Below are 27,490 nucleotides of genomic sequence, written 5' to 3'. Positions count from 1 at the left end.
TTGCCTCTCTGTACACATGCTTTTCCTCAGTAAGCTTCCTGAAGACAGAAAATTACTTTATTTTTGGTCTTATATCCCCTGTACCCAGTTCAGCACAAGGGACAAAGGAGCTAGTTAAGTGCTTGCTGAATTAGAGACAGAGATTTGTGTCAAATACCTCTCTCTGTGTCCAGACTGTCAAAGGCAGTACCTCACATGGCACTTAGGTTGTGAAAACTGCTCGCCAAACTTTTGTCACTGATGACAATGATGCCACTGAATGCCATACAGGCTTAATGCTGAACTGGAGGCAAGTAAATCCTCTTTTATAACATACATCACATATTTAAAGCCTTGATCTTTCTCCTCATGGGAGCTCTCTGTTCATCGCCAGAGGCCATTTCTTGAACGTCATATCCTCAAGAAAGTAGACTTTGGAGTTTGGGAACAAGGAGACCACTTGCTCTTTAGCATCCGGGAATCACAATCCCCACTGGGAAAAAAGTAAACAAACTACCCTAGGTTCGCCAATGTTGAAAGTCCCCGTAGGCTCATCAGAAGTGGAGTCTGTGACTTTACTCTTTTACAATGGGTCACTACACAGTTATCTGCTCAGTTTATACTGCATTCACTTGTTTGTTTATACTGGCACTGTCATTGTCCTTAAGTATTTTTGCATGTGTAATGTTGTGGGTTTTTTTTAAAGAAGAGAAAGGCTAGTTTTCTATTTCCTGTACACCCCATCAAGAGTTAGAGTAGTCTGAGGCAAGATACAAATGTAATAACTGGAGTGAATGTCCAGAGAATATTGTTGACTGGCTAAAGAGTTGCTTTCCCCTAAAGGGGAAAATATCAATCTTCTTCCTAAAAACAAATAAATTAAAATTTTATTGTCTTATTCTAACTCAAACAGATCTAGTGATATTACATAAACTGGTTGCCTGAAATTTCATCATTTTAACATAAAATATAAGTGATCCCATAACCTATAGCTATGATCACTGGTACTTATCAGCAATGTATATAGAAGTCCTTCCCTTTTCCAGGCTGAGATTTTCTCCTTCAAAATTTCAAGAAGTCTTGAGGAGAAGTACATCACTTCAGATTCTTGATATGTAAGACTAAATTTTGCTTGGTAGCTTGTATACCAATTTTTCCTTCAAATAAAACAATTTTAAAGTGATTTTGTTGGGAAAAATGATAGAGGACTGACAGCTTTCTAGAAACTAAGCCAGTGGTAATCAAAGTAACTCTGGAGCCCTTGCTTGCCATCCAAAGGAACTACCACCTGCCTACGTTACTCTATAGAACGGGTTTCTTAGCCTGGGGACCAGGAATTTGATTTTTGTATAGTTGTATTTCAACATAATCGATTTTCTTTGTTATCCTATGTATTTTATTTTATGTATTTTAAAATATTATTTTGAGTCCAAAAGTTTCACCGGACTGCCAAAGGGAATTGTGCCAGAAAAAGAAGTTTAAGAACTGTTGCTCTAGAGGTTCTTTGGCATAACAGAATACTCCAATGTGGAAATCAGAAATATTCAAGAGCTACAAGGGCCATGTGAAAGAGCTTCATGCAGTCTAAAAGTCTCCAAGTGAACCTCACTGCACTAGGACATCCATCCCCAGAAGAGAGTGAAAACAATCCATCCAGTTTTATATTCAATGAATGCCATTTCTTTTCCAGCTAAACAATGATGCTTTAAATATTTCAAATGAGATATCAATATACTAAGAATCATATATACACATATACGTATATGTGTGTACACATATACATATATTATGTGTATATATATAATATCCAGGGTTTTAGTAGCACAAAGCATAATTGAGTGAATCTAAAACATCTATTAGCAGATAAACAAATCATACTTGCTTAAGTTGAAAAGGAAGCATAGTGCTGATGTCCTAAAACATGAAGTAAATGAACACCATTTAGAGATGAGTTTGTTTTTTAAGTAGTGTTCAAAGTATAAAATGAATGCCCTTCATTTTCTTTTTCACAGTTAACCAATTTATTCAGGATTCTAGCTCTTTGTGTACAAACTAAACAAGTTTAGGATGCAATCTCAGTCTCTTTGAGAATCAAAAAGGACTGAACTATAATACAGGTATAAGAAATAACTAGACATCCTTCTATCTACCTATAAAGTGTGGCACCATTTTTTCCCTTGAATATCAAGGCAGCAGAAATCTAATTTATGCAATGCTGTCAGCAACTTTTCATTATGTTGAGATAAAGGAAAAGCTTCCTTTGAAGACAAGCCAGTTGGGCCACTGACACCACACAACAACCCTGTAAGCATTAAAGATGACATTGTTATGTAATGAAGGAAATGCTTCATGAATGTGAAAATTATCTTTCAGTAGACAAGTCACAGATGGATTTGAAGTGTAACAGTTTGTTAGCACAAGACAATTGGACTTAAAAAAAAATAATATGGTGCTACACATTTCAGTTGGGAGAGTTCTATCAACTGTTTACCTTAGACTGCTTTAAATATTTGTGCTCCACTGTCCTTTATTACTAAAAATGTTTTTGAAAGTCTCACGGTCTGTACCTAAGATTATCTAAGAGGGAATGAGAAAACTGTCCTTGATACATGAGGGTGGAATGAAATAATTCATTTTCAACAAAGTCACAGACCCTTCCTCTATGTTTTAATGGTAAAGTTTAGACTTAGATAAAGAACAGTCAAAGACTCCCCTTTGATTTGGAAAACCTATTTTGAGAGGAGGTTATAAAGTAAGCAGATTTTTTTTTTTTAAGGCTTTAGCTCTCGATACCATCTTCTGCTTCTTTTGACCTTTTCACCTCATCTTAAGAAGAAATATTTGGAAGCTCACGAAGGGGAACAAGGGCTGCCATAGCAGGCATGGGAGTGAAATAGTTGATGACCTGAGGGTTCGGTTCTTGAGATTGCTATAGAGCAACTCTGGCCCAAGCCTCATTTGGCATACTGCTGCCACTTAGCCCCCAAAGAACAGTTTGAAGAAGGCTGGTAGGCCTTTCAGAATTGAAGGCAATCAGTCTGTTGTTCCTGAGGCAGTCCTGTAGTGAGCTGTGTCAGGACTCGCTCAGGCTCACAACAAAGCTTCGGTCACTAGATTTCTTGTTCAGATTGACAGATCTGAGAATGATGGAGACAACAGAGACTGTAATTATTGAGAAGGCAGTGAACAGGTGTTTCATGTACATTATGGATGCTTTGTAAATATTTCATATTTCAGTCTGGCATCCAAAATGCAGCCCTGAGTGCCAGAGACTTGTGGCAAACCATCGTAAAGGGTTTGTGGTACAAGCACCTCTTCAGGTGATATTATCAGAATTTTTGAATAAATGATTGTCTAAGTTTCTAGAAAAAAGGGCATAAATAGCAGCAAAAATTACCCCAAACCAGGCTGTATTTTAAGGATATTATTCCCAGTGTGCTGACGCTGGTTAAAAAAACTAAATTACTCTGAACTTTCTCTTAGGGAAGAAAGATTAGCATTTGATTTTGAAACACCTGGAACTATGTGAGGAGTTTCTTCATGTGCTATATGTGAAGTGCTTTTACTTAAACTCTAGCTATCTACTCTTTATCTATTTAGGTATTAGCTAGCTCTTGCTTCAAGAGCCACTGCTGACCTTAGAGACAATACAATAACCTAAGACTTAGTGCTCAATGTTGAGCAGTATTGAAGAAAAAGGACTTGGGTTTCTTTTTAGTTTACCTTTCTTATCTTCTGCTTTTTCTTCCACAGTTGTTGCTTTTTCAGACAAAGAGCCATTACCTTCTTCAGACTTTACTACATTTTCCTCTTGTGTGGCCTCCTCTCCGATGGGTATCATGTGCCCGTTTGAATTTTCAAAGTTTACAGTTACATCTCCATCTAAAATGGGGAAAGAAACACCTAGTTGTCTAACTTGACAGCTTTCTTAAGAATCAGCTTTTCCAGTTTGGGTAAAATATTATAGGCTTTGGGGAGTTTTAAAGTCCCCTATTAAAGAGAAAAACCTTTACTATTTTATTAGATCTTACTAAAAAGTTCAGGCAATAGAAGAAAGGCTACAGAATCATAGCTCTTCGAAAGATGATATCTAAGCCATTGTCAGTCACTGGGGAAATAGCCTATTTAGGAACACTTTTGGAGAAGGAGGTTCCCTCCAGCTCAGGTGTTTTAATGTCTATCACTTATTAAACTATTTCATTCAGAAATGGAAGGGTGAAAACAATAACCTGAAAAATGCAGTAAACATATTTTAATCAACGTTAAAACACACAACACAAATGCAAAAACATCAATAGTAAGAGGAGATGGCAGACAAATTATCAGTGAGAAAACATGAACATTTTCCAACAGCACTTTCTTCGATCTATTAAGGTTGTTTTCTCTGACAGCCTTGCACACCAGCACAACTATTATTTGTGTGAGCTAAAGTCCTACACGAGTATCTCAGTGTGGTATAGAGGGAACCCTGGATTCTTGAAGACTACACCATCTGAGTACAAGCTGTAACAATTCCTACCAAGCTGGAGACTTTAGTGAGAGGCAAGAGTATGGAAAAGTCTAGGCAAGTGTCCAGGAGATCATGACAAAAAAGTTGGTCACCAAGTCATCACAATGTTTTTTTTGTCCATAGCAACTAAACAGAGACACTCTCTGTTTAGAGACAGAGGGAGAGAGAGAGAGAGAGAGAGAGAGAGAGAGAGAGAGAGAGAGAGAGAGAGAGAGAGAAGGAGAGAGGTAAACTGCATATTTGCACTGACAGAGGGAATCTTCACACCAATTTAATTATGGATCTCTTCAAGAATAGAGATAATTTAGGGCAGGGGTTCTTCATTTTTTTTGTGTGTCACTCTGGTTAAGCCTTTGAATATCTTTTTGGAATAAGGTTTTTAAATATTTAAAATAAAATGAATAGAATTACAAAGGAAATAAATTATATTGGAATATAGTTATCAAATGGCAAAAAAAGAAATTCAATTGACCCCCATATTATAAATCCTTGATTTAGAGGAAAAGGAATTTGTGGGCTTAATTTTGATGTCATTATTATTCATGGAAACTTTGGGGAAACATCAATTTAAAAAAATGTTTGATTCCAAATTGATATCTGTATAACATGAAAATTCAAAGTACACTCTTTATCATTTCTCTACTGGTGTAGCACATCACTGTAAAGCCTGTTAGGCTTTTCTCCCTCCTCAGCTTAGTAGACTGAAGGAAAGGATAAAATTAATCAAAGCTGCCTGTCATTCAACAGGCTCAAGAGAAAGAAAGCACCAACTGAAATGGAACCAAAGAGATTCAAGGTAGATATCATCGGCTTTTCACTCCCATGCAGGTGAAACCAAAGCAAACTATCCAGAAACGAATGGCACTCTGCAATCCAAGTCCTTCATACAGGATTTTCAATCTAAACAACATTGATGCCAAGTTGTTTAGAATAAATCCTGGAAACTAGCAGAGTAATTTGCAGATTGCATACTTTAAGAGATTAGATCTGTGATTTGTTAGCTCCACTGCTTGTTTACAAGAACCAAAAGGTCCCCAAAGAGATATAACCATTTAAAAACAACACTCTGTAAATGTGTGTGTGTGTGTGTGTGTGTGTGTGTGTGTGTGCGCGCGTGAGGAATTTTTGACTTCTATTGAAAATGAAAGCTGTAAGTCTAATGATAAGAATGAGCATCTTTCCTGTTGAAGAAGGCCTGACTTCAAAGTTAGAAGATTTAGGTTATAGATCCATATTTATTACTTATTCTCTGAATATGTTATTTTATGTCTACTTGAATTTCCTCTTTTTTAAATGATCTGTGCTGCATGAATATGTTCTAAGCAACAACAGACCACTAATCTATCATGTACTAGTTTAGGGTTAAAAGCAGAAATACTCCATAACTATTATAAACATTTTGAAAAGATGGAATTAAATAGACCAAAATGAGTCTTTTATCTTTTACTTCTAAGCCTTGTAGATTTCATGCAATGAATCAGACTCTGTAGGATCTCATCTAGTTTTTTAACAGAAAAATTTGGTCTTTTATAGAAAATACTTTTATTTCTATTAGAAAAATTTAGAGGTAAAAGTTCTAAAATTTAATATTTCATTTGGTTGTGATAATGCTCTGTACAAATATAGATAGGTACTTCATCTCAACTTTTATATAACAGCCACTAAAGAAAGAACTTTAGGATATAAGCCAAAGCAAAGGATCTGAGGAGTTTTGCCAAAAAGGTGACATAACAAACCTTTATGTGGAGTTATTAATTTGGGATTTATAAACTTTAAAAAATTTTTTGATAACTATATTTCAATATAATTGATTTCCTTTGTAATCCTATGTACTTAATGAATTGAAAAACATTATTTTGAGAAAGGGTCTATAAGTCTAGAAAGATAGATAAGAGAAAGACAGAGAGAGAGAGAGAGAGAGAGAGAGAGAGAGGGAGAGGGAGAGGGAGAGGAAGATGGAAAGAGGGAGAGGGAGAGAGAGAGACCAAAGGATCCATGACATAAAAAAGGTTAAGAATCCATCCCCATCAGTAGAGCTGGCACACACCTGTAATCCTTGCTGCCTGGGAGGAGGCTAGTAGATTGCCTGAGTTCAGCAGTTCTAAGCTGCTGTGGAGCTCAAGTTGGCCAAGGGTCTGCAATAAGTTCAGGAGAATGGAGTGGGGGTTTGGGGAGTAGGAACCAGTTGGCCTAAGGAAAAGCAAAGCTTAATTTCTAAAATTTTTTTTGGGGGGGGGTAAACTACTCTGTTCTTTTTAAAAGGAAATTATTAATGGCTTTAATTGAGTAAATGTGAAGAAGCTAATGAGCATTATCTCCTATAGCTGTGTTTATTCTAACTTAGATATTCCCATGCTAGAAATAATCTGTACTGAAGCAGTGATTAATTCCTAAACTTTCATGCATAACTTATTAGGCTACCTTGCATCAAATAGTTTTGTTAATTTGTCTTCTTGATATAAATGGGAATGAGATTTTATTAAATGAAAATGAAATTCATGTGGGGGAATCACACCATGAGTGAAAAAAAATAGAAACAAAAATGCATTCATTATTTAGATATGTAACTTGTAAGTACAAATAATTTGGGGTCAGAATAAAATTAAAAGGGCATAATTGTATATAAATTTATTCAAGTTAAGGCTAAAAACTGAAAAATGAGATTAGGGTAAGAAAGAATAAATGACATTTTATAATCTTGGATTCTTATTCTTTAATGAAGCTCACACAATGAAATCTTTTTACCTAGACTCAAGATAAATGATAAAGAAATGAAAAATTCAAATGGGGAAGAGAAAAATATTCCTCAAATACATTTGTGTTGACTTACAAACTTTCAGTTTTCACTCTCTATGATTGGGCAGCAGCTCCAGAAAGTAATTCATTTATATGCAATGAATTGACCTTGCTTTTCTTTTTTCTTCATCTTGGGTCAGTGGTAAAAAAAGATGGGGAAGCTACTTTACTGTTTAACTTTATCGAACTTTACATATCTTACATTCAAAACATAATTCACATTCCTTCATAGAGTTATATAACTAGTATTTAAATTTAGAAACCAAAGAAATGGGACAAAATTTAAGATGTCTTGGCAAGGAAAATTAGTGTTTTCACATGTGACATAAAAGGCTCAATGAAATGAAAAGATATTAAACTTTTACATACATTTCAGAACCACTATCACCATCATTATGGAAGTTTACCTGCAGTTTACCTTCATTTGTCATGTGTCTTTCCATCTACCTTTTGGTTTACCTACAGTTAGTTTTATTTCTGAGATTTTAGTGTTCTGTGATTTGCAGTCATATAGCATTGGGGGAATAAAGAGTGTTAAAAAGATGTGCTTCTACAGCAGGAAGGAGTTTGGCATAACTGAAGCATCCCAATTAAAAAAAAAAAAAGACAGAGCATAGCCTAACCGCCTCCTTCTGCTGTTCAATTCTGCTGCTTGGAAGGAAGGAAGCAAAGATCCCTTATGCAGTGTGACCTTAAGCAAGTCACTCATCCTGTCTGGGCCTCAGTTTCTTATCTGAAAAATGAGGAAGGCTGTATAGTCTCTAGGGGCTTCTTCCTGCTGTAAATTTATGATCCTATGATGCTACATTGAGCATAAGTCCATTTTACACCTTGTTTGATGTTGTTTTATATCAATGCTTTTAAAAAAAATTAACTATCAATTGTAACTGTGAAAAGTACGATTTGTTGTAAAAAGTCATCTGTGAAAGCTGGCTTATTCCCTTCTCATATTTTCATTTAGCATATCCTCTATGTGCAAAGAAGAATTTCATAAAGATTTAATGGAGATGGGAATGTAGGCACATATGGCTTGGTAGTTGCTCCTATCTTCTTGGTTGTCTCTTTTGGGGTGAAAATGTATAAGATCTGTTTTCTTCTTTTAGAGGTCAGACTTTTAGATAGCATAAAAATCAATCCTTTCAGATTTTTAAAATTGTCATTTCAAGCATGCACTATTGCATGTCACCCTCAGATGCGCTATTAGATCCAGCAGTTGTTTGTTTATTTTCTTAAATGCCACATTCACATTCACTATATGAGAGGTACTTCTATGATAGACTCTGAATGTGGCGGTACCATTCTTGTTCTTGATAACAGATCGCTCTAGAAATATTAACAGGTTTCTTTCATTTCATATTGTTTTCTTCCATGGAGTGTCATCTAAAAATGCCCTCAAAATACTATGACAATTGGATCCTATGACAAACCCTTATAGGTTCATTTTCTCCTTAACTGACTTGTTATTTTATGTTGCTCACAATCCTCATTCCTCCTCATCTTACATTCTAAATTGATGTTGCTATTAACTGATGTGTATCTTTACTTGGCAAAAATAATAACAACAAGTATTTGCTGGCTTACATGGTTTCTGGGTCCTTCTGGCTTCCTTTTGTGGCAACTGTTTTACATCTATTAAGCTTTTTAAAGAAATAGTGACAGACAATCTCTTTAATTTTACATTATTTTCCATTTTTTTCAGTTAGATGCTTAAATAATTTGGTTTGGAACTGCTATAATCACATGCAAAATCAATATCCTTTCTTCAAGTTTAGTATGATTTTTACTTTTAATCAACTGATTCTCTTCTTGAGAATTTTGATATAAGAAAGATTTTTGAGTAGCCTATCAGCCTCTGATCTCTAATTTCTTGGTCCAAAACATCCTTTTCCGGTACAATTTTTGCTGCTCTCTGCCTACCTTGCATTAAAGTTACCAAATATCAAGGTGACTTAATACAATTTTTAATGATTTTTAATGCTTGTCATTGATCAAAAAACTGTGCAATTCTTAGTATTTTCTTTTGCCCTTTATGTCACTTTACCAATGTCACTGTAGAAGGACAACAGAGCCATCCAAGACTAAAGCTTGACTAAAGACTATGAAAAACAAAACTCCATTATTTCCTAGTAAAGAACCTCTCTGTCTCCTGGTAGTCAGTTCTTCGTCAGACAGTATAGACTTCATTTCTGCACTCATATTCAACATCATTTCAGATTGGTCAAACTTGACAAAGTTTTTGTGTAGTTGGCACAGTTTTTAAGAATCCAGGGTCAGTTCCACACCACAATGGAACATAAGAGTGGGGTTTGTCAAAGTGTTTATTTTTAACTTAGAAAATAAAAGCTGTTGCATATGATAAGAGCATATAAACTAAATTCTTATCCTTTAAAAAAAAAAAGAAAACAATGTTAGAACTTGAAATAAAGGAGTTATTGAAGTAGTTTTACATATACAAGAAAAATGAGGAGTTGAGAAAAATGTAAAGTTGTATTCTAAATATTCTTCAATTTGAGGAGGCGATAAAGAATCATTTGGAAAGGAAATTCCAAGTAAAAGAAAGTAAGAGGCTTGGCTGAGGAGTTGATAGTGTCACAGGGCAAATCTTAGAAGAGAATTAGTATTCATAAGAAACTGAAAATTATACTCAAGTGTCTAAAGCATAGGTTAAACCATCACACCACAAATAATGTTTAAGTAAGGGGTTATACATGGAGTGATGGCACTTGAAGAGGTTCATTTTTCCATGGAGCTTGCTTGTATGTCTATTACTAGACATATGCATGGTGTGGGGGTAAGGGGAGGGAAGAGAAGTGTATTTAAGAGACATTAATTCAAGAGATTAAAAATCACACCTAAACGTCCTCAGTGTAAAAACTAAGACTAAATAGGGACGAAAAGCATTGAAGATAGCAAACTGAGACCACCTTAGATATTTTTGAAGGGGATGATTGACAACTAAACTTTTTAGGGTTTGTGGAAGAATTTTCCCCCAAGATAAAGTACCAAGAAACAGAAGCTAGGTAGCTCAAGTTTAGCAAGTTTTACCCCCATCCCAGAAACTCTATGGAAGGGCAAACTTTTCTCATAATATCTAGTGCTACTGAAAGTCAAGAAAATCAAGGTAAGGGAGTGAGTCTTCGCAACTGAAAAGAAGAGGCTGTTAACCAAGCAGAGAACAGTTTCTAGTCTCTGGGCTAGAGCTAAAAACAGATTGAAACTCTCAAGATAATTATTGTTGGAGAGATGACAGAAAACTACTTTCTCAAGCACTTGGCTGAAAACTGGAAGGCTGATGCTTGTTCCAGTCACCATAGGGAGCCTTGAGGAATGAGGTAATCTTTTATAAAATATATGTTCCTGAGTATATATGCATAGAAAAGAAGTTTAAAGTAAACTTCAGCAATTTCTCTGGCAGTTCTAACATCAGTTTATGACTTCTTTTAGGTGGAAATTCCTTTTGTGTGTTTTAATATTCAGCGGCAAAAGTTAAAAGGGAAAAGGAAAACAAAGAAAACTTTCTGGGAAATAAGTATGAGTTGTTCCAAGAGGCTTTTCAATCAAGCAAACATCACCACAGATATGGGAGAACAAAAGCCAAGGGTATATACTAAGCTCAATTTTAAACTGATACTTTAAAATTCTGTGTTGGAAAAAAGGCAGTTCTCTCCCCATTTATCTAATGTTCTTCTGACAAAAAGACAAAGAGGTGACCTTTCTAATCTTTACCCACATAGGATGACTATTCTTTGAATTGTAAATTTTCTAATTTTTGTCTTTCTTCTAGAGATTTATAAATAAAAAAAGGCACGAAGGGAAGATGTTTTGACTCTGCAGATAAAATTAATAGCTCAGAGTTGACATTATAAAATAGATTCTTAATTGGCACTCTGAAAATACATCCCCTTTCCCAACGCCTCCAAAAAGATCACAAAAGTCACTCTGAATACAGTTTACTGAAAGATGATTTTTTTTTTTAATGCTAAAGGAACACCTCCTACCCTTACTATTTCAGGATGGCTTGTTTTGCCCCTGACAGACTGATGCTGCAGGATGTGATGGGAGAAAACATAGCTTGAAAGGTACTAAGAACTTAGTGATGATATGAATTAATTCATAACTATTATTAACAAAAGGCTTGGCAGGGCATTTGTTCAAATGAAAAATAATATATGTATATATGTGAGAATTCTGAGAAAACATTATCTTATTCAAAATATGCTTGTCATCTTTTTTGAAAAAGACGTGAAAGTACACAACCAGCAGCTGACTTTTCCTTTCCAGCTCTATTACCATGACTATTAATCACTACAAGCTTAGAAAGGTAATATCATCTCTGTTCAAGTGGCTTCTCAGAAAAAAATGCCATTTAAGCACCTCTGATGGAATGTGTTTAATAGATGAAGGAATACTATTATTATGAAACATTAGAAATATGTAATAATCCTTCTTTAATAAAAAATATTTGTGCACCTCCATGACTGGTGTTGAGTTGTTTCAGTCAAATCTTACTCTCTGTGACCCTTTTTGTGGTTTTCTTGGCAAAGATACTGGAGTAGTTTGCTATTTTCTTCTCCAGTTTATTTTACAGATGTGGAAGGAAGGCAAACAGGGTTAAGTGACTTGCCCAGGGTCACACTGGTAGGAAGTGTCTGAGGCCAGATTTGAACTCATAAAAATGAATCTTGATTCTAAGTCCAGTGCACTATCTACTGCATAATCTAGCTGCCCTTAAACTTCCATCTTAGTTTCTGTCTAATGAAGAAGCACCCTCTTGATGAGAAGAATATAGGGAGTTGGTTAGAGTAACAGCAATAGTTAGAGCTAATATGTACATAAGCCTTTTAAGGTCTGTGAAGCACTTTACCTAAAGAAACAGAGAAAAGTACTTGAAAATGACAAATGTTAGTGAATGGGTAAGAGGAAAGGACCTCTCGATGGAGCAAAACTGCATCAAGGGAAAACAGATCTGGGAAAATGAGTTTAGAATGCAAAGGAGAAGAAAATTGTTTAACCATGAAGTTCAAGTTTGTTTCCATCCTTGTTCATGCTTTATTAGTTTGTCTGGAACAGAGAACTTGGGTCACATGCGTGTACAATAGGACAGAAGGGAATTGATTGCTCCTTTACCTGTCTGTCTCTATTTGGCAGCTAGAAGAAACAACTGAGCTGAATGAGACTCATATACCAAGCCACTGACTTTGCTTCCTGCAGAATGTTAGAGTGGGTTCAAGAAGAAGATGGAAGAAATTAAAGAAAATGTCATCTCCTATGGGTTCCTCTCCCACTCCAGGGAGAGTTTTGCAGATCTTTGAGTTTAGTCTATAACATGACAACTGTTGGTTCAGTCAGGATTTCATACCTCTTGTCAACATTTGTTCTTCCAGGTTGCTCAGGTGAGATTGGTGGAAGCAAGAGTACTCTTTTTTGTATCCCTAGTGCTTTGCACAGTACCTGGCACACAGCAGGTGCTTAATAAATGTTTATTGCCTGATGGAGTGATGGATGGAGTTCCTGTTTAATTTGTTAACTGTGGCTAATGTAGACATAAGAGTCACAGAAATGAAAGAAAGCATCAAAGAGTTCAGGACGACAATATTTTTAATTTATGGTGTTAATTTCCTCACCTTGATCAGGCAATTCCTTAAGCACTCCCCTTCTTATCAGCTCCTCTCTACTTTGTCTTGTGGATATCTTCCTTTCTAACACTTATAAAAAGAATAAGCACAGTTAAGAATTGAGTCATGAATGAGTTACAATAATTATGTAAAACACACTGATCCGGGTCCCCAAAAGCACCTCTGTTTACACAGAAGCTCAAACCTTGTAGTTATTTCCTGTCATCCAATGAGCGAGGTCTATTTGATTGAACTGGAATGAGGACACGGCTCCAGTCCAATATTCTCTCGTCACAAGAGTGGAATCAGACCTTTTCGTTTTAGAGAGACTTTTAGAAGAGAATCTGGACAGATTCATTATTACTACTTTTTTTTTTATGGATGCAAAAGCAAATGATCATTTAAAAATTTTTCCTTATGTAATGACTTATAATACAAACTACATGTGTATAGTAGGTAGATTATATTTTTGTAAAATACACTTACAGTAACCCAAACTTTAAGTAATTTGGAAATATATATAGTCACAAATAATACTCACCTGAAGACAGTTCATCTAATAATCTGGATGAGGGGGAGTTTTCCTAGCACCTCATACTTTTTAGTAAATAGTTCTATGTGGCTCCAGACCAATCATGAAACATAGTGACACATGGAAATTGTCTACATTAAATTCCTAGGCTAGTTTCCAAATATAACCCACACTATAGAAGAAAATGTATATTTCCAAAAGAAATGCTGCTTGTTTTTGCGGCAAATATGTTATACATGTATGAAGAGATACTGGGGGCTTTTCTTCATCCTCTCCACTCCTGTGTGACCATGATTGGGACTGAGACAGAAGAAGCTAAGGAGGAACTCAGGAATGTAAGAGGTAGTGACCAACAAAACTGTCTTGTGCAGGTGCACAGGTATAGCCTGAGAGAGCAAAGAACTAGATTTCCATTTGTCTTCTGTTGTAGAACCTGAGACCCCCTATAGGACCTGTCTTAGATCTCAAGAGTTTCACATTCCAATATAATCCCATCACCCAGGGCCCTACCTTCAAACACACCCTTAGGACACAGATCTCTGAAATCACTCTCTATCCATCACAAGGGAACATTTTTAGCCCTTATACTCCTGAGGTGACGCCCAGTAAGAAGATAGTATAGTGACTCAGGGGACAATTTGTGCTCCTTAGGGCTCTGCTCTGTCCCTGAGGTGTCAGAGACCAGCTGTTTGAATGTTTATCTTAGGGACTGTCTCTCATGTATAGGTGCGGTTCTGACATGAATCTGTCTAGAACTGGTGATTACCATGTGGCGGACTCAGATTGCCTTTTGTAAAACTCACCTGTAACGGGCATGTATATGATTATATTTCTCTATTGCTTTTACTTCTGAGTAAATACACTTGTAAGAGTGCTCCTGGATAATAACAGCAGTTTACATGGATAATCAAAGCTCGGATACACAGCAGGCAAAAACCTTCTTAAGTGATAACCCCTATACAATACAGGTTTCAGTGTTAGTCATTAATAGCCAGCTGAGTTGTTTTCATCCACGCTCCTTGCTTTACAAGCATGTTACAAAAAAGTGAAAAAGATGTTGCTGGTTAGACGGCTCCCATTAGTTTTTTCCAACCCCAGGGAAAGGGGAAAGCCCTCAACCAATGTACCAGAGCCAGAAAAGGGACATGGTTCATAATTTATCTGCAAAAGAGTGAAGGGAAATTATAACACCCAAGTTGCTGGGATCTGGTTATTGTTTTCCAAACTCCCATTGGTCCCTCCCTAGTTGTCTGTTCGAAGAAGGTCATTAAATGCACAGGCTTAACACAGATCACATGGGGAAAGGCCATGCAGAGTCCTGTAGAATATGACTGAAATGTGTCTAGAAGTTCTAAGTCAAATCGAGCTCTTGAGCTCAGGGTCATCTCTACTTGTGATTATAAACTGAAAGCAACTGCCTTAAACTAAAGAAGACTAGGAAGCACCGCTGCACATTAGCACATACCCTTCCCTATCCACAAGAAAGACACTAGCCATGCCTTTTCTTTCCCTTGCCCAAATTGAAAGAGAATTTTTGCGTCCTTTAAAATTGGAGAATGAATTGGGGCCATTCAGTAAGCCACTTTCTGCTTCAGGCCCTCTAAAAAACCCTCCATTCTTTCCCTTAAAAAAGTAATATAAGATCCTGGAAAACTTCCAGGTTTTTTTGTTTCAGTTTTTCCAAAGTAGGCCCCAAAGGATTTTTATTTAGTTTTGAGCTTTCTGTTGCTTTAATCCTATCTTAATCTCAGCTAAAACCTGTTACCCCACAAGCTGCCCACTCCCTTTCCTCTCTGCACACTCACTTGGGAGCTTTGAAGTGGCATGGGTTTTCAGGCAAGAAATCAGAACTACAGCTTTGCCCCTTCTCTGTACCTCCTGGAAACAGTCACTGATAGGAAAATAACATTTGCTATTTGTTTGGGCTCTTTGCTGATAGGTCTTTTGCATACAAAGCAGATGACTATGTACAGGAGTCAAAGAGCTCAGAGCCCAGCAAATACACCATCCTTCTTACATGACTACAAACACTTCTCTATCTTGTGCTTCCTCTTTTAAAATATTTGCCTCCTGTTTAAATGGGTTTCTGGGTTATTTGTGGAGCACATGCATTGATCATTTGGGGGAAAGAATGGTATATGAGCTCTGTAAAACCTGTTGGCAACACAGACTGTTAGGGGTAGGGAACCTGTGGCCTCAAAGCCACATATGGTCTTCTAGGTCCTCAAGTGTGGCTCTTTGACTGAATCCAGACTTGTGGAATCTGCTAGAAGCTTGATCCGGAGATATAGCACCAGTCAGTAACTTCTAAGTTTTTATCAACATTAAGCTATCTTTGCCCAATCTTCTCCCACTTTTAATTAGTATAACACTACTAATAAACAGCAAAGACAAGCTTAAAACATACACCAGGGGAAAAGTGAGAACGAAAGGCTTTAAAGCATTGCCTCATGTTCTGATATGCACCAGATCCCTAAAGAAACACATATACCTTATCAAAATGCTTACAATAGGACCCCTATGCAAATCCTGGTTAAAGAAAAGGCAGATACCAGAAATACCTGTTTCTATTGACTCCCATACCTCTAAGTAGGAATACTGCATACTACCTTTGAGAGCTGATATTAACATAGGCTTTCTTCCAAATTTTTTAAAATTGTTTTTATGACTGGGAGGGAGCTAACCATGCATCCTGCAGGGCTATTAGGGGAGACAGGCTTTCCTCCATCACATGAATGTAGTTTCTTCAGTTGTACTTAGATCATTCATTAATTCATCAAGCAAATCCTACTTCAGACACTTAACATCTGTGTGACTCTGCACAAGTCACTTGAAGTTTACTCTGTCCTTCAGATTTTTAAATTCTCACCTATAAAACAACTGATTTCTAATTTAATTAGAATGATTACTTTCTAATCATTGATTTCAAAGGTCCTTGATAATTCTATGATCTTTCTGATCTATTATGGACAAAAATGGAAGGAATAAAGCAAAGAGAAGAAAATCAAAAAAAGGTTAATAAAGTTTTTGATGGCAAATCATTTTCACATCAAGTAGTGCCAATATCACAGCTGGATTCTAGAAATAATCTCAGATGTGCATATGAAGAAGGTAGAAATGGTAGCAAAGAGAACAAAGGTAGAAAAAGCATCTGGATCAGACCAAGTATACATGGAGGAGAAATGTGCTAGAGGTGAGGCAGTTGGGAACTACAGGATTGTTTTGCAAGATATGTAAAAGAGGGGGAGAAACCAAAGGCAGGTAAAAATCTCAGACCAAAATATTAATATGAGAAAGGTGACCTAGGAAACCTCAATAATTATCAATGAATATATCTACTTTCCAATCTATACAAAATCTTTATGAAGCTTATCTACACGTGAATTGAGAACACCCATGATGAGGGCATTAGTGGGAAGAGGTAGGATTTAATAATTAGGAACAATCTGTCTCTACTATTTACAGAGAAAAGACCAATTTATCAAGTATTGGGCATAGAAAGGGAAAAGAAGGGAAGGGAAAGGAGGAGAAGGGAATATGCATTTATATTTGTTGTTCATTTGTTTCAGTCATGTCCAACTCTTTGTGACTCCATTTGGAGTTTTCTTGGCAAAGATACCAGAGTGGTTTGCCATTTCTTTCTCCAGTTCATTTGACAGATGAGGAAACTGAGGCAAAGTTAAGTGATTTGCTGGGCTCACACAGCTAGGGAGTATCTCAGGGCAGATTTGAACTCAAGTCTTCCCAACTCCACACAGTGGAGAGACTGCAGGTTAGGATAGAGCAGGCATGGGGAACTTGTAGTCTATCCACTGTGCCACCTGGCTGCCCCACACATTTACATAGCACATACTATATGCCAAGCACTTTACAAATATGATCTCATTTTATCCTCACAACAGGTACTGTTATCATCTCCATTTTAAAATTGAGGAAATTAAGACAAATAGAAATCAAATGGCTTGCCCAGGGTCACACTGTTAGTGTCTGAGGTCAGATTAGAACTCAAATCTTTAGGACTCCAGGCCCAGTGCTCTATCTACTGCAACACCTATCTTTGCCAAAGACAAACAAACAAAAACCCCCAAAGGGCCTGCCCTCAAAGAGCTTACTTCTTTCACTTTATTGTCAACAGGGCCTACAATCTGTGTTCTATGAGTGGATCACTGGTAGGACTTTACTGTTTCCTCACCTAAGGGGTGGGATTCTAAGTTCTTCTATGGCTTAATCCTCTTTGTACACAGAAACTTATGGAATGTAATTAGGCAATTAATAGATACCAAGTATTTGGGAAGAAAAGACAGCACCTTCTAGGATCTTGTAAATGGGAAAACAGTCAGGGATGTGTGGCCCCAGATCTTTTTCAGGGCACTCAAGGCCAGCGATACATACTTCTTTTAAACGTCTATTGACATTGCTTTGCCTATACATCTAGTCACTCCTGTTTACATCTGGCTTAGGAAAAGAATTTATAACCTCTAACTTCCAACCACTGTTCAATGATTAAATGTAACAGAGAACAAACAGCGGAAAATTAAATAGATATGTCATGTTATCTGAGTCTCCAGGGTCCATGTTGTGAAGCTATTGCAGAAACTGAGAAAACAATTTGTCTTATTTTGAAAATGTACTAAGAGAGTGGCTCAATCATGCCAGAACAGAAGTTCAAGGAATTGATTTTTTGAAATTCCCCCAATTAAGATAATTGCTTCTAAAAAAAAATGCCACTGACTCAAATAATAATTAAAAAAATTTTTCAAACAGTTCAAGAATCTCAAAATACTGATATAAAATTAACAACTCTCCCAACCCAGAAACAATCAGTGATCTGTTTCTCATGTTTTATAGATGGTTCTTGGATAAAGGTCTCATACCTCAAATATATAGAGAACTTTGTCAAATTTATAAGAATATGGGTAATTCCCCAATTGATAAATGGCTAAAAAATATGAACTGGAAGTTTTTAGATGAAGAAATCAAAGCTATATACAGTTATATGAAAAAATGCTCTAAATCACTACTGTTAGATAATGCAAAATAAAAAAACCTTTAAAATATCATCTAATAACCTATCATACTGGCTAAAGTGACAGAAGGGGAAAATGACAAATGTTAGAGAGAATGTGGAAAAACTGGAACACTAATACGCTGTTGGCAGAACTGTAAACTGATCAAACCATTTTGGAGAGCAATCTAGAATTATGCCCAAGGAATTATAAAACTATGTGTACCCTTTGACGCAGCAATATCACTATTAGATTGATTTCCCAAGGTGATATGGGAAAAAGGAAAAGAACCTGTATGTTCTAAAATATTTATAGCAGCTTTCTTTGTGGTGGCAAAGAACTAGAAACAACTGGGGAATGGCTAAACAAGCTGTGCCGTATGATTGGGATGGAATACTACTGTGCTGTAAGGAATGATGAGCAGGATGATTTTAGAAAAACACGGAGAGACTTGTATGAAATAATGAAAAGTGAAATGAGTACAACAGAGAACATTGGACACAGTAACAGCAGTATTGTTCAAAGAATAACTGTGAACAACTAAGCTATTCTGAGTATTATAAATATTCATATAAACTACAAAAGCCCTATGAAGGAAGATGCTATCCACCTCCAGAGAAAGAACTGAGAAACAGAAGAATGCATAGTATGGCTGTGTGTGTGTGTGTGTGTGTGTGTGTGTGTGTGTGTGTGTCTCAAATGGTGCCCTTCTCTAGTGCAGGGTGGGGAAGGAAAGAGGGAGACTTAAAATGTAACAAAAAAAAGAAAGTGAAATTAAAAATATGTCAAGCAGAATAACAAGGCTATCCACAAACTTGTCAAAATTACAGTTTGAAACAAAAGCTACTTTGATCCCTGGGGCTGCAGGGTGGGGTAGAAAAGGTGGCATGGCACGTTGCAAAAAAAGGAGCAGTAGCAGAAATTAGGGTCCCTCTTCTAGAAGGGAATTGAGTTTTTCCATGGTAGGCAAACTCAACACCACCTCTCCCAACCCTTTCGTGTGAAACAGACCCAATGACAAGGTCAACAAACAAAACCTTCACATTGAAACCAGGACAATCTATTGCAATAGGAGCTATGTATGAGACTGCCCCCAGCTTCCTTCCTACTTTCTGGCTCTTGCAGACCATTGAGAAATGCACACAAAAAGATAGGGACTCTGACTCCTCTAGGTGCAATGAAAAATTTCATCTACTCAAAAGTTGAGAACTGGAATAATGCTAGAATTAAGGTGAGCTAGCAGTTAAAAAAAAAACCCCAAATCATCTTGCCAGAGCTGTAAAATGCACCCCTCCCTTCCCCTGACATATTCTAGATGGAAAGAATAAACTCTATCACTGATGCCCCTTGGGAGAAGCTGCAGTTGGGAATCCATCCTAATTCAGCTAAAGCCACAGATGGTACACAACATATAGTAAAAAAAGGCCCTGGACTTGGAAAGGGAAGACTTGGTTTGATACCCAATTCTAACACTGATCAGCAGTGTGACAATGTATCAGCCTCATTTTCCTTGTCTGTGAAGTAAGGTAAATAATACTTGTATCTTTTACTTTATAAGCTTGTCATTTAGCAAAGTGCCATAAAAGCCTTAAGGGATGCTACTAGATCTGAGATTTCATTAATGAAGGGAAATCTTTGCCTATGCAGGTGGGTACCTTCTCTGCCACTTCTGATCTTAAGAGAATTGCCTAACATAATAATAATAATGGTAATGAACATTTCTCTAGTACATACTACATGCTGGGCACTATGCTAAGCTCTTTACAAATATTATCTCATTTGATCCTCACAACAATACTGGGAGGTAGGGGCCATTATCATTCTCATTTTACAGATGGGGAAACTGAGGTAAATAGAATTTAAGCCATTTGCCTAGGGTCACATAGCCAGTATCCGTCAGAGGCAGGAATTGACGCAGGACACCCCTGGTTTCAAAGCCAGCACTATGCCCTGTTGCCTCTCAATAACCTTCCCCCCCCCCCAAAAAAGCTCTATGTACATTTGTTATTACAATTAAAAACATCCCTAGGATCACAGGACTAGAGCTAGAAGGGAGCTTAAAAGCCACAACATCAAACCCTTTCCTTTTTCAGATGAGTAACTAAGGCAGAGGTTACTTGCCTAGCCCAAGGTCACAGAGGTAACAAATGTTAATCTCAAGTCTTCTAACTTCAAAATCAGCACATTTTGACAAAGAACTGGAAGGGACCTCAGAAGCCATCTGGCCCAACCTCTTCATTTTATAGGTGAGGAAACTGAGGCCAGTGGAGGTTATATGTCCTGCCCAAGGTCACATGGTAAAAAAGAGAGGTGGAACTTGAACCCAAGTCCTCAAACTTGGTTGGGAGAGTCCTAGAACTCTCTCCATTCTACTGTGCTACTCATCCACCAGATCCTAAACCTTAGATTATAAACTCCTCTGGGGCACATAGCTTGTCTTCATATTGCCAATACAGTAAGCTATCTGCTTAGTGGATATGTGATGAAAATACCTAACTGCATTAGTGACTTTTATTGTTGTTGAGTTGTTTCAGTCATGACCCCATCTGGGGTTTTCTTGGCAAACATACTGGAGTGGTTTGCTGTTCCCTTCTCTAGTTTATTTTACAGATGAGGAAACTGAGGCAAACAGTGTTAAGTGATTTGCCTACAATCACACAGCTAGTAAATATCTGAAATGAAATTTGAACTCAAGTCTTCCTGACTGCAGGCTCAGCACTCTGTCCACTGAGTCAGCTAGCTTCCTGCTAAGTAGATCAACCTAACTTCCAGAACATTGACTGCCTTAGTGCCATTTCCCTTTCATATACGTGATCAACTTGGGGAGTGATTTTACACACATAGCTAGATATGTTATATCACATGCATGCTACTGGATACACGTACATATATGCATGAGTAAATCTAGAATAAAATTATAACAGCATAAGAAAATAATCATTATAAAAATCCTGTGCATTCGGTCTTAAAATAATCACTATAATAGAATTCTATGAATAGAAGTTTGGGTTTTTTGGTTGCTTGAAATACAACAAACCTTTGCACTATGCATTGTTCATTCGATAAACTGGCATAATATGAACATACTGCGAAATTGCTTATTGTTTTATGCTTTCAGTCTTCCAATAAAGTCCTCCTCCAGTCCTTCTCTGTATTATGCAAGTGAAACTTGAAAGAAGTCAAGGCTATGTTGGTGGAGCTCAAGCTTTAGAAGTGCCTATTGACTTAAGGGGCTTCAAGTATTCTGCAATGGGTGAATTGTAAGTCTGTTATCTGAATATCAGGCTGGCAAAGTTTAAAGGAGCCTTTTCACCAAAAGAAGAGCTTTGAAGGGAGAGCAGTTCACAAACACCATTGCCTCTGGCATGGAGAAGATGATGATCTATCTGCATCAGGGAAATGGGGTCTCCACTGATGGAACAATAGATAGTAGATCTATTGAAGTATATTTTAATATGTATTTTAATAACTGCAATAATTTAAAGGTCATACAATGACCATATGGATAGTTTCTATCATTCTGTGATAGATAACTTTTCTTTTAGGGATTTAATATACATAGATCAGGTTCTTAACCTGGGGACCAAGAACAAATTTCAGGGAAAGCCTGAACTTGGATTGGAAAAAAGTTACATCTTTATTTTCATTAATCTATAAATGAATTTTAGCATTTCTGTCAATCAGTTAAAAACATTATTCTGCGAAAGGATCCATGGGTTTTACCAGTTCACCCAATGGATTTATGACACATAAAAAAGCTTGAGAACCTCTGACACAGACTGTGAATTAAGAAAAGCAAAAATATCCTTGAAATGAACATTAATATCATTAAGTCTAGTTTTAAATTACATATTATTGCTCAAATTTATCCCATAGGAATGTAGGTATAGGATGGTAAGATAAGAAAAAGTAGCGATTCTGTTTAAACATTTTTTATTCAACATTTACCTTTTCAGGAAGGTGTTTTATATATATGTAAAGGTCAAGATATGCTGAGCTGACCATCATCTTTTTCAAGTCTTGATTTATTACTCCTTCTGTAGCTCAAACACTAGAAAACTAAGCCAGTTATTTTGGAGCTATGCTGTCTATCAGCATTAAAATGGCATCTCACAACGCAGTCTAGATACAGCTTTTATGTTTCAGAAATTGCATTTAAATTGAAGGGAAGTTCATCTAACTACCATGAACATGGGAAATGAAAGGTAGAAAAATTCTTTACATAAACAGTAATTTTCCCACTTCCGCTGGCTTAGGGAAATAGCAAGAAGGAAAATCTAGTACAGAAATAGTTCTATTTTGTTAAGTTGGGAGTGGGAGGGAAGGTCTGTTTGGTGCTGATTTATTTTTTTCCATTCTGTAGCAGATGTGAAATAGGTTAAGAGCTAATATAGTTAGCAGCTGAAACTAAAGTTAACACTGATTTGCACGTCCTTTCACAATTGTTCTCTTATTTTTAAACCCACTACCACCCCTTGGCCAAATTTTCTGATGAAATCTCATCCTTTTGGGTCTGGCAGCTGATAACCTTTTAAATGGATGAGAAATGTCACCAGGTACTCATTATTTTAGGTCTCCAGTGGACACTGTCCAGCAACTGGGAAGAGGTGACCCAAATAGCTATTAAAAAATGAAACAAAAAGCTATAACTTCTATTTACATGGATTCCTCTCTTCCTGCCTGGCTTCATAAGAACAAACAGTTGAGGAGTGGAGAATCCCCCATGCCTCTGAAAGTGCTAACTAAAGAATTCTTTCCCTCCAGGGCAGAAATGGAGTATCAAAAGAGGAGGAATGGAACTCAGAATGTTGCATCAAGCAAAAAGAGATTCCCCACAGAGAAAGGACCAGGTCCAGAGCAATACATCAAATACCAGATCTGAAATCAGAAGGCACTAACAAGTCAATCTCACCTATAGCCACTAACGTTGCCCTTTTTACACTTAACATTCATCTGTTTTTAAAACCCCAAACCATTATGGAATATGAAGTACCACATAAATGTTTAACACCTACCCCTACAGTATTAGAGAAGGGAAATAAATCTGAAGATATTTTTTTAAATATAATTTTACTGGAAAAAAAAAACCCTATTCTCTAGTTATTTCATGTGTGTTCATCTTGTTTTTTTCAACTAGATCATGTGTTTATCTAGGGCAGGAATTATGTTTTATAAATTTCAGGTATTACATTCCCCCTCCAACCTGGGAATAGTCCTGGTCCTTACAAAACATATGAAAAATATGCCTTTGCTTAGAGAGACAAACTGAGACCACTATAAATTTAGAAAAGAAAGCTAATGAGACTCAACTTCAGAAAAGGGAGGGTCTGAGTTTGGGAAATGGCAAGAGAAAGCAGGGAGCAAATGGTTTTATAAGCCCAGATGCCCAAATTCCTCCCAATGTACATAAAAGAAGTCAACTTGAATTGAGAGTAATTTGCATTCCAAGTGGGAAATAAACCAGGAAGATATGTAAGCCAAGGAGTCATTTTCCAAGATGTAACTCTCTTTGATAAAGACCGGATTCTCACCACAGGATGAAGAAAAACATAACAAAGGGAAATGATATACAAAGGAAATAAAGTAATGGTTTTTGCTGACATGAGTCTCCTAAACCACATCTAAGGGAGAGCTGATATGATGTTTTATGGATCATCGATCTATGTAGGATCTATGAAGGTAGTATGTTATAGAAGAAAAAGGAATTAGAATATCAGCATCCAACCAAGCAAAGCACTTTAACACTCAGATTGTCCCTCACCAAAATAAAAACTAAATATCTCCTTCTGTTACGCCACTTACATTGGAAGGTTTCTTTCCTTCCTGTCTTCCCTTTCTGTCAAATTTGGGAAGAAAAGGAGAGAACAAATCTTACATTTTTTGCTCTTTTGTTTTATTCAAGTGGGTAGAAAAATCTTAAAAAAAAAATAGTCAACAAAATCAGTATCACTAGTGATTCACATGAGAAGGTTTCCATGGTGTTCTCGGTGAAAAATGATATTTCTTTCTTGCTTATGAGTTGACTTCCTCTGTATGAATTTATTCTTCCTTTCAAAATGCTAGAAACTTTAGAAAGAAGTCAGGCTTTAGTCAGACAAATAAAAATATCCAAAGCTCAGAATAATAAAAGAAATATTTTCTCAAATATATAGGAAATAAAGGAGCATCCTAAATTATTTAGAAATGATATTATCCATTAATAAATTTAATAATAATTTTAAAAATAGTATTCTATTCCTCCACTAAAGCCCAATCCCTCTATTTGTACTTTTGATCTCATATCTTCTAGCAGATTGTCTCTAAATCCCCCATCCTCATCTTTAATCTTTCTCTACTTACAAATACCTAGAAAAAAGACATCTAGACCAGTTGCTTTCACTTATTCTTTTCATTCCTCAGTTCTTTGCAATTTAGCTTTAGACAACATCATTCACCTGAAACTACTCTCTCCAAAGTTACCAAGGGTTTTTAATTGCTCATTTGAACGACTTTTTCTCAGTCCTGATCTTTGACCTCTCTGCTGCATTTGAAACTGATGACCACCCCCAACTTCCTAGATACTCCTTCCTGTTTGGGTTTTCATGACCCTGTTCTCTTCCAACCTGTAAGTCTGCTTTTTTTTTTTTAAACTTTGCTGCCCTTTAACTGTGGGTATGAATCAAGGCTCTATTTTGGGCTCTCTTCTCTCTACATATTCAGAACCACTCAATCTCTCTGTCAAGGGTGCACTATCATCCTTCTGGTTACCCAGGTTTGGAACTTTGCAATAATCCTTCAGATGTTCACCTTTCCTCACCTCACATGTCTGTATCATGTTCTAAATCCTGTCAAATCTATTCTCCTAACATCCTTCTGACTTATTTCTCTCTCCCCTCACACAGACACAACCCTAACTCAAACTCTCATTGCCACTCACCTAATTCAGAGTTTTCCAAACTTTAATTACACTTTTATCAGTTAAAAAAAATTGAGGGATCCCTCAAAATATTTATTTTTAAATAACTTGTATAATGTACTAAAAAAAAGACAGTATGGAAAACCTTAAAAAGTCGATAGATTGTAAAAATTATGCAAAAAATGAATTTTAAATGGATGAGATAATGATGAATTAATACTTGATCCTAGAAGCATTAAGGAGTCACTAGCGTTTATTGAACAGGAAAGTGATATGGTCAGATTTGTGCTTTAGGGAAAATCACTTTGGCAGCTATGTAGAGGATAGATTGGATAGGAGACAGATTTGAGGCAGGGAAGAAACATTCTGAGGATGTTTGCATAGAAAGAGAGAGATATGAGAGACACCACCAATGAGTAATCACAGTATTTGGTCACTGATCGGCTATATGGTGCAAGAATAAGAATTCAGTCAGTTAACCAGAAATCAATTGTTTATTACATATGCCACGTGCTGGGGACACAAATCAAAATTGTGAAACTGGGTGACTAAAATGATGGGGATGCCCTCGCAAGAAATAGGGAAATTTGGAATAGGGCTGGGAAAGGATAATGTAATAAGATCTGCTATGCAGATCATAACCCACCCAAGCCTGTTCATGTTACACAGTTCACTCTATCCTACCAAGAGTTAAATGTGTGTAAGGAAAGTAGGCTCTTACTCAGCAGTTCAGAGTGGAGTAGTAAGCAACCATAAAGCGTTCTGGGGAGGAGGGAGGAAAGGCTCAGTGAGAAACTTTTATCTTAACAGGTGATATAGCATGTGTGTGCTTGTCACAATGTCTACTGGAGAAAGGAAAAAGGTTGGGAACTTTCACAGCCATAGGAGGCCAGTTGTGGGAAGGGGAAGACTGGGGAGTCTGGGGCCATAATGATTGAAGGGAGTGGTATGGTTGTGTAGGAGACAAGCTCCATGATGTAGAGCTCCTGGGAGGATGAGATGCAATCTGTGTTCCCACTCTCTGACCCTCTGATTTAAACAAGTATTCCTTGGGGTCATGCCATATGCCTCCTTCCCAGCCCTCCCCCCAATTTAGAAACCACTGAACTAGACTGTTCTAATAGCTTCTCAATTAGTTTCCTTGCCTTAGGTCTCTCCTCTTTCTAATCTATCTTCCACACAGTTGTCAAAGTGATATTTCCTAAAGTACTAGTCTTAGCTGTCATTCACCTTCTCGATAAACTCCAGTGGCTCCCTGTTATATCTAAGATAAACTAAAAACTCTTCTATATAGCACTTAAAGCCTTTTAAAATCTGACTCCAACTTTTAGAGCTTTATTAATACAGTATTCTTATTATAAGGACTTTATTATTATTATTATCATAAGTACTTGATGGTTCAGCTAAACTGGTCTGTCTCCTCCTCACATACCAAATTTTTTCTACTATTTCTGTGAACTTGTAAAACTCTTTTATATATGATAAACTCTCTCTCCTCACCTCTGCCTCTCAGAAACCCTCATTTCCTTCAAAGTTAAGCTAAATGCCCCCTTTTACAGAAGGCCTTTCCTGATGCCCCTGAGCTGCTAGTATTTTCCCACTACTACCAAAATTACCATATATAACTTAATATAACTTACCAAAATTATCATGTATAATTAACATAACTTAAAGGTATACATATTTTATCTCCACCATCTCCACCCCTAAATAATATTAATTCCTTGAGAACAGAGGCTATTTCATTTTTTGTCTTTTTATCCCCAGAGACTAGTACAGTCCTTGGTACATATTAGTATTTTGTTGTTCTTCAGTCTTTGTGACCCCATTTGGCATTTTCTTAGCAAAGAGAGTCGAGTAGTTTGCCATTTCCTTCCCCAGATCATTTGACAGGTGAGGAAACTGGCAAACAGGGTTAAGGGTCATACAGCTGGTAAGTGCCTGAGGCTAGATTTGAACTTCCTGACTCCAGGTCCAGCACTCTATGCACTGTGCCATCTAGCACTTAATAGAAAACTATTTGCTTGAGTGATGCTCTGCTTATCCTTCATTGAGATTATACCAACAGAGCACAAATTCTGGAACATTTTACCAAGCTGGAAGAGTATTCAACATAAATCTGGCAACAAATCATAGATCCTTCATAAAGTTGGTCAT

General features: G+C 36.8%; 1 protein-coding gene across 8 annotated transcripts in view; it reads right to left on the bottom strand.

The window, feature by feature from the left end:
* PHACTR2 (phosphatase and actin regulator 2) overlaps positions 1 to 27,490 on the bottom strand; it is a 362,779-nt gene that overhangs the window by 72,822 nt on the left and 262,467 nt on the right. For 6 of the 8 annotated variants that reach the window (XM_072643498.1, XM_072643501.1, XM_072643497.1 and 3 more), the window contains exons 3-4: positions 12,910 to 12,990; positions 3,703 to 3,861 (exon numbers count right to left, since the gene is read on the bottom strand). In XM_072643498.1, the coding sequence (XP_072499599.1) occupies positions 3,703 to 3,861; positions 12,910 to 12,990 (240 nt within the window). The remainder of the gene's footprint in view (positions 1 to 3,702; positions 3,862 to 12,909; positions 12,991 to 27,490) is intronic. The other 2 variants (XM_072643502.1, XM_072643504.1) reach the window with 1 other exon arrangement.

This window comes from Notamacropus eugenii, chromosome 2, assembly GCF_028372415.1.
Source record: "Notamacropus eugenii isolate mMacEug1 chromosome 2, mMacEug1.pri_v2, whole genome shotgun sequence".
NCBI classification, from domain to species: Eukaryota; Metazoa; Chordata; class Mammalia; order Diprotodontia; family Macropodidae; genus Notamacropus; species Notamacropus eugenii.
Note: the sequence above shows the minus strand (reverse complement) of the source record. Positions and strands in the feature narration are given on the sequence as shown.